Raw genomic sequence first — 7,963 nt, 5'->3', positions numbered from 1 at the left:
GGAATGTCATATCTCGTAGGGCTCGTAATTTGATTGCTATGATTCCCAATTGGTTTGCATTCAAATCTGGGAAACTTAAATTTTTCGCATTTTTCACAAATTTTGATGATGGTACCCCTTATCAAAAATGCGAAATTTTGTCGAAAATTAATTTCTCTAAATCGGTAAACGAGTGATAGGGGTAGTAAGTTCTGGTCGTTAGAAGCACAAAACAGTCGTTCTTTTGGCTCTGCGTCTTGTTTTGACCGAGCTAGAGCTAAAAACCGCATATAATATTCAACATTTCTGTTAAAAATTAGTTTTTAGGTTATTTGCCATTAAATCAGCACTCGCACTAACAAAATCAGAACAAAAGTGATAAAAGTAAGTAAAGGAGTTTTAAGTACTGGTAGTCAGCTGCATAAAACAGTCTTTGTTTTTGCATTGCGATTTCTTTTGACAAAGTAACAGCTAAGAAACTGCAAAAAATCGCTGTTCTCTGTTGTCAAAAGTCTTCTACTTGATTTTGGGTCAGAAAAATCAATATTTTTTTCCATAGCACAGCCAATAATGGTTAAAAATTAGTTTTTAGGTTTTTAGCCATTAAATCAGCACTCGCACTAACAAAATCAGAACAAAAGTGTTAAAAGTAAGTAAAAGAGTTTTAAGTACTGGTAGTCAGCTGCATAAAACAGTCTTTGTTTTTGCCGTGCGATTTCTTTTGACAAAGTTACAGCTAAGAAACTGCAAAAAATCACGGTTCTCTGTTGTTAAAAGTCGCCTACTTGATTTTGGGTCAGAAAAATCAATATTTTTTACCATAGCACAGCCAATAATGGTCCAAATGTGGAATGTCATATCTCGTAGGGCTCGTAATTTGATTGCTATGATTCCCAATTGGTTTGCATTCAAATCTGGGAAACTTAAATTTTTCGCATTTTTCACAAATTTTGATGATGGTACCCCCTTATCAAAAATGCGAAATTTTGTCGAAAATTAATTTCTCTAAATCGGAAAACGAGTGATAGAGGTAGTAACTTCTGGTCGTTAGAAGCACAAAACAGTCGTTCTTTTGGCTCTGCGTCTTGTTTTGACCGAGCTAGAGCTAAAAACCACATATAATATTCAACATATCTGTTAAAAATTAGTTTTTAGGTTTTTAGCCATTAAATCAGCACTCGCACTAACAAAATCAGAACAAAAGTGTTAAAAGTAAGTAAAGGAGTTTTAAGTACTGGTAGTCAGCTGCATAAAACAGTCTTTGTTTTTGCCGTGCGATATCTTTTGACAAAGTTACAGCTAAGAAACTGCAAAAAATCACGGTTCTCTGTTGTCAAAAGTCGCCTACTTGATTTTGGGTCAGAAAAATCAATATTTTTTACCATAGCACAGCCAATAATGGTCCAAATGTGGAATGTCATATCTCGTAGGCCTCGTAATTTGATTGCTATGATTCCCAATTGGTTTGCATTCAAATCTGGAAAACTTAAATTTTTCGCATTTCTCGCAAATTTTGATGATGGTACCCCTTATCAAAAATGCGAAATTTTGTCGAAAATTAATTTCTCTAAATCGGAAAACGAGTGATAGGGGTAGTAAGTTCTGGTCGTTAGCAGCACAAAACAGTCGTTCTTTTGGCTCTGCGTCTTGTTTTGACCGAGCTAGAGCTAAAAACCGCATATAATATTCAACATTTCTGTTAAAAATTAGTTTTTAGGTTATTTGCCATTAAATCAGCACTCGCACTAACAAAATCAGAACAAAAGTGTTAAAAGTAAGTAAAGGAGTTTTAAGTACTGGTAGTCAGCTGCATAAAACAGTCTTTGCTTTTGCCGTGCGATTTCTTTTGACAAAGTTACAGCTAAGAAACTGCAAAAAATCGCTGTTCTCTGTTATCAAAAGTTGCGTACTTGATTTTGGGTCAGAAAAATCAATTGTTTTACCATAGCACAGCCAATAATGGTCCAAATGTGGAATGTCATATCTCGTAGGGCTCGTAATTTGATTGCTATGATGCCCAATTGGTTTGCATTCAAATCTGGAAAACTTAAATTTTTCGCATTTCTCGCAAATTTTGATGATGGTACCCCTTATCAAAAATGCGAAATTTTGTCGAAAATTAATTTCTCTAAATCGGAAAACGAGTGATAGGGGTAGTAAGTTCTGGTTGTTAGCAGCACAAAACAGTCGTTCTTTTGGCTCTGCGTCTTGTTTTGACCGAGCTAGAGCTAAAAACCGCATATAATATTAAACATTTCTGTTAAAAATTAGTTTTTAGGTTTTTAGCCATTAAATCAGCACTCGCATCATCAAAATCAGAACCAAAGTGTTAAAAAGAAACAGACAGAAATTCTATATTATGACAATTTTTTGCTTTGCAATGGAAAGAATACTGATATTTCAAACATTGGTGTAGCCATAAAAAATATTTAATAAGATAATATTTTGTTTTATTCGAGAAAAATACAAATTTTTCTTTTTACGATCAAAAGAGGACCTACTTTAAAAGTTGGTTAAAAATAGAATTGAAGAACAACCAAAACGTCTGCATAGGTATAGAATTTATTTAATTACAGTTATAACATTAACATCTATATATAATGTATATATGTATGTATAAGATGCATTTCGCTATGGAGTTCCATTTGATCTTACGGGCCGAGAAACCTATAGAATCTGGAAGTGGCGGAAATAAAAACAAAACAAAGTGTACGAAATAAGTGTAATTTAATTGGTTTCTTCAAATTAACTTAAGAAATAACTAAAAAGTCTCTTAAATCATACAACTTATACGTTAACATTAAACAGCGCTACTTCTGTTTCAACTTGAAAAATGTGTTCGTTTTCCTTGCTGCTTATTTCTCCTTTTACTATTTTCTTTATAGCTTTTTGTTTCTGGTGACCTCGTGTAGATCTGATCGATAATCCTACTGTTAATGTGTTATATAATGTACAGTTTTTTTTAGTTTAGTTTTAAAACATACAACTAAATACGCACTAAACACTAATTAAACTGTATTTACATATCATACTTGTTAGAGTCTAAATAATTTAAATATTTTACAGTTGCTTTTTGTTTTTTTTTTCATTTACTCGTATTTTTTCTTTTTCATGTTTTTCTTTCGGTCACATAATTTACAAGTCGTGTGAAAACTTACGATTAAGTTTAAGGAGTGTTCAGAGAGGGTACTACAAAGGTATTATATTGTGAAGGGGGTACGTTCTTGTTATTATATTTTTCTGGGTGCCAGCATAATGGTATAAGAGGCCCTTGAAACTACCCAGCATTGTACAAAGTTTCGCGCATCAATAGCTAAAAGTGGAAGGAGATCGAAACGCCTACATTTAAATTTAGTTTTGTGGCAGTGGCGGTGGTGATATACAAGAAATTACAGAAATAAAGGCAACATACAAAAGATCAATAGATTAGAACTAAAAACTCTTTATGACTTTTTAAAGGGAACAAAAGAAACTCTGGCGCAGAGCAGAAGAACACGAAACGAAACGTGTTTAAGCTTTAAAGTATTTGGCTTAACATATTGATTATAATTATATACGCGTCTAAATAATGCTATGTAATGCATAATGTTTTTATGTGGGTGTATGTATCTTAGGAAAAGCCTCTGGGCGCATCTCTAAACCTAATTGTGCATGACAGCATTGGCGACAGTCCGGACTCATTTGAAGTTCTTTGGGTCTATGTCACGTCTTTGCCTTGTATACTAACTTACTAGGCAAGTAGGCATTACATAAAGCCAAGGAACATATCTGTCAGAAATTAAACGATTGGTTGGTGGAAGCGGAAACTTTGTAAAACACCGAGGAGTAACATTCCTATCGAATTATTCGAAAGTTATACACCAATCAAATTAGTCGTGTTAGAGATAGGATCAGATATTAATATTATGTATGGGTAGTAGTATGCGTAGTACAATAAACAGTTAATATGTTGTAAGCTTTCTTTAGCATTTCTTTTAATTTGTGTAATGGTGTAGGTTTTAGTGTAGTGTGTGTTTCTTTCCTTTTAAATTAAGCAAAAATAAAACTTTCTTTCTTGAGATCAAACTTAACGATACTTTGCAAGCTTTTTATTTAAGAGTTTAAATTAGGGAGAGTTAATAATGTTAGACAAATTTTCATCGTTTTGCTTCTGCTTTCAAAGTGTCGGAATTTGAAGGGATTACTTTTGCTTTGTTTTGAGGTCTCTTTCGGACCTCTGTATGTTTAGATGTGATCTTGGCCTCAACGTTCATCTGCTTCTATTGCAATCATATATTCCATAGTTTGCATTGTCGCATTCTTGTTTACCTTCTGTGTTTTCTTTTGCTTTTTTAAACTTTTGCTTGTTTAATCGCTATTTAAAATTACTTAATATACTAGAAGAGCGTAAACTCGTTTTTGTTGGTTTCTTTTTTCCAGTTAAACTTTTGTGGTACAATTCTTCTGTTTGGTTTATCATCCGGTTATATTTACCGCGTCGTTTCCGATATTTTTGAACTTCTGATGGTCATAGAATGTTCGGTAACTTAGACAGTGGCAATGACTATCAGGAGGTGTGCCAACTCGGCCACGCGATTTTTAAGATCCGGAGCAGCGCGCTCCAAATTTTCGTTAGCAAAATCGCAGGCCGGAAAGATGTGTACCACATATGCCGCCTGCTCGCTGCCCGGAATGGGTATGTTCACAATGCCGGCGGCCATTTTCTGTTGTAGATAGGTGATAAATCCGGTCTGGAGGTTCCTTGAATGCTGCAGAACATCGGCGTGATCTCTTCCGCATGGCAGAGCCAAAAGCATACAATGCTCCTTGTCCACCTGTGGGTTTTAAGAAAGATTATACTAATGTTGACCAAAATATTTAAAGCTATATCGGTTATATATACATACCTGCATCTTTTTAGCAACTCCTTCCAGTTGAGTCTGCTCCAATCGCATTCTCTGGGCAATTCTCAGTAATGGCGTGTTGGTCTCCACCAAACTAGGAAGTGACGCTCTTGCCACATTCGGGTTTCCATGCACGAAGTGCATTTGGACAGCGGCTTGATCCGTTTTCAGAGCCAGCAAACCCTGCCACATGACTGGATAACGTTGCAGCAAAGTGATCAGCGAGTCACCCGGTGGTGGAGCCATCGTTGGCGGAACTTGCTGGGCGGCTAATTCCATGCCAGCATGTAGAGCAGTTGGTAGATGCTCTTGCTGTTGTTTGACTGAAATTGTAAAGAACGAATATTTATTAGCTATACTTGCATTTAAAAGGTCACTTAACACTTACCGACAGCGGCGATAATAGACATGCGGTCCATCTCATCCAGTTGCATTTCTATTGCCTTGCTCGGGTGAAGGTGGCTTCCCGGCTGCACGCTGCCATCGCGTCCTATAAATGGACTTCCTGTGGAGACGGCAGGCATTTGTGGTGGGACCACTACGCTAATGGATGCAGACGGTCGATGGGCCGGCGGTGGTTCTAGCTGTAAGCCACTATCGTATAAGCCTCGCGAGGCAATTTCGCTAAAATGAGCCGGCGGAATCCGGGAATTGTGTACGTATACCTGCGCCATTTGCGGCGAGTCTAGAAGAAGGATTATCCGTTATTGGGGTCTGCGACGATGCTTAAAACCTAAAGAACTTACCAGCCGCAGTGCGATCCTGAGGGCTCTGCAAACTGTGTGGCACTGCGATAGCCCTTGGAGGTCCACTGCCAGGGCGTCGTAACTCTAACGGCGGACTGTTGCTCAGCTTGTCATCGTAGTCGCCACCGCGCATCAAGTGATGCTGGTAGAGCATGAAATCCCTGGAAGCAGTCACTCCGCGATATGTGGAATCGTTCTGGAAAAGATAAGTCGCAACAAATTTATTAAATAGTCAATCTTAACTTCAGGCATGTGATTCTATAAAAATAAAAGAAGTGCTCAATTTGGTTACGCTACTTGAAAGTTCCGCAAGCAAAACATGTTTATTACCGGTGTTATGGGCGATGCCTGCTGATGAGCTGGAGGCGGACTTTGCGTTCGCCGCCCACTGACGTAAACGCCCAGATCATGCTGCATCCCATTATTAATTTCGACAGTAGAAGTAATTAATAGTTAGTAATGTTTACATATAAAGTTCTTAAAATATTGAAGTTTACAATAAAATTCAAATAAAAACCAAACACATGTATTAAACAAAATTGATGACAAAAAAACGTTGTAACATTCTTAATTCGCGAACTCCCAGAAAATATTATTATTATTCATGACTTACCAAGTTGGTGTCGAAAGAGGGCACTCCGGTCATTCCAGGTGGTAAAACCAAGGGCGATACCCTTGGCTGGCCCTGCGGACTTATGTTTGGAATGGAGGTTCGTATTCCTGCAGATATTTAGGTTAGCTATGTTATATTATATAAGGTGGATGTAACTTACCAGTTGGTGCTACGGCGGAGTTGACCTGTTGCTGACCAGATTTAAAGACTGCCGCTGATACCGGCGGTGGACTGCCTACGCTCCCTGGTATAATCTGTCCAGTTTGTAGGCCGTGAACTACGGGATTTGGCTTTCCAGGTGGCGGCGAAGGAGTCAACTGATGCTGCTGAGGCTGCAGATGTGCTGGTAGTTTCTGCTGCATCAGAATTCCAGGGTGGCTGGGCAATATTAAGCCGTGAGATGGAAGTTGCACCGGTGCTCCCTTCTGCTGATTCGCTTGCTTGTACATATGCTGTTGCTGCTGCTGCTGAACTGGTGCAGACGAAGTGGGTGGCAAAACTGAAGGTGTGTAGCCAAAATTGGGCTTGCTCAGCTGCATATGAGCCCCTGTTGATGAAGTGGTTGGTGGGTGCTGCTGCTGCGGCTGCGAAACAACTGAAGCCTTGGAGCTCACCACGTGCAATATCTGCGGTGGTGTTGCTGAAGTTGTCTGCTTGATCACCAACGTTTGTGGCTGCTGTTGGGGACTTAAGGTAGCTCCTGGTCCCAATTGTTGCTGCTGACCCGTAATCCTTGGCGAGTGCGCTGTTGGTGGAGCGTTGGGCAAAAGTTGTTGCTGCTGCTGTTGCAGGTGACGTGCAATTATCTGGGGCTGCAATACTTGTTGAGCTCCTGAGGAATCTGTATGCAACATGTGCCCAGAATGCGATAGTTGCTGTTGTTGGGGTTGAGTCAATGGTTGCTTTGTGGGGGTCAGTTGCTGCTGAAGATTCTTTTCTCTGTTCAGCACATGAGCCTTAAGTGGCTGAGGTGCTCTTACATTGCTGTGCTGTGCATGCTGGAGAACAGTGGAAAGGGTATTCTGCTGCAGTACAATTGGTTGTTTTGGTGGAGCTACCATCTGTGGTTGGTGTTGCTGCTGAATTACCTGCGAGGTAGGGTTTCCTTTTACCAAAACACTCACCGGTTTATTGAGAAGAGCAGTTGCTGCCGCGGACTCAACTGGCACAGACTTTCCCAAAGCTGTTATCGAAGTTTGGGCGCCAGATGCAATCACAGTAGTACTAATCTGCAAGTTGCCTTGTTGCAGTGGTGCTTGCTGCGGATGTTGCTGCTGGCCGGAAGTTGAAACGGTTTCATTGTTACTGTTGGCAGGAGCAGCAGCAGTAGCTGCTGGCAGATTGCCCTCCTTGCCCTGGGGCATTCCTGCGGTGATCACTCCCGTAACGGGGTCCACAAGAGCTTTGCTGACCGCATCTGCTGCCCCGCCAGTAACCTTTTGAGTAGCAGGTGCGGCTGTCTGATGCATTGGCAATCCTGTGCTAGGAATTGATGAATTGATAGCCTGATAGGATTCAATCTCCGCTGCAGCAATAGCTTTCTTCTTGGGATGTTGCGGGATTGTAGGTTTTGAAGGGACCACAACAGGCGCAGGTGCTGGAACCGGGACCGTCACCGCAACAGGAGTAGGAATGGATGTTGCAACTGGAACTGGTTCCACTTCTTTACTATCCAATTGTGGCAAGTGAGACTGGGCACAAACTGCTTCAGATGGCTGCAGAAGGCTAGATGCAGGAGCCGG

General features: G+C 40.0%; 1 protein-coding gene across 1 annotated transcript in view; it reads right to left on the bottom strand.

Annotated features, from left to right (window-relative positions):
- Positions 1 to 2,689: 2,689 nt before the first annotated feature.
- The window catches only part of LOC108104173 (protein split ends), a 43,578-nt gene continuing 38,304 nt past the window's right edge, over positions 2,690 to 7,963 (bottom strand). Inside the window, 7 exon segments of the mRNA XM_017210080.2 lie at positions 2,690 to 4,793; positions 4,866 to 5,185; positions 5,251 to 5,547; positions 5,609 to 5,804; positions 5,939 to 6,019; positions 6,222 to 6,328; positions 6,382 to 7,963. Of these exon segments, the coding sequence (XP_017065569.2) occupies positions 4,506 to 4,793; positions 4,866 to 5,185; positions 5,251 to 5,547; positions 5,609 to 5,804; positions 5,939 to 6,019; positions 6,222 to 6,328; positions 6,382 to 7,963 (2,871 nt within the window). The 3' untranslated portion in view covers positions 2,690 to 4,505.

The sequence above is a fragment of the Drosophila eugracilis genome, unplaced genomic scaffold (assembly GCF_018153835.1).
Source record: "Drosophila eugracilis isolate 14026-0451.02 unplaced genomic scaffold, ASM1815383v1 contig_386, whole genome shotgun sequence".
Lineage (NCBI taxonomy): Eukaryota > Metazoa > Arthropoda > Insecta > Diptera > Drosophilidae > Drosophila > Drosophila eugracilis.
Note: the sequence above shows the minus strand (reverse complement) of the source record. Positions and strands in the feature narration are given on the sequence as shown.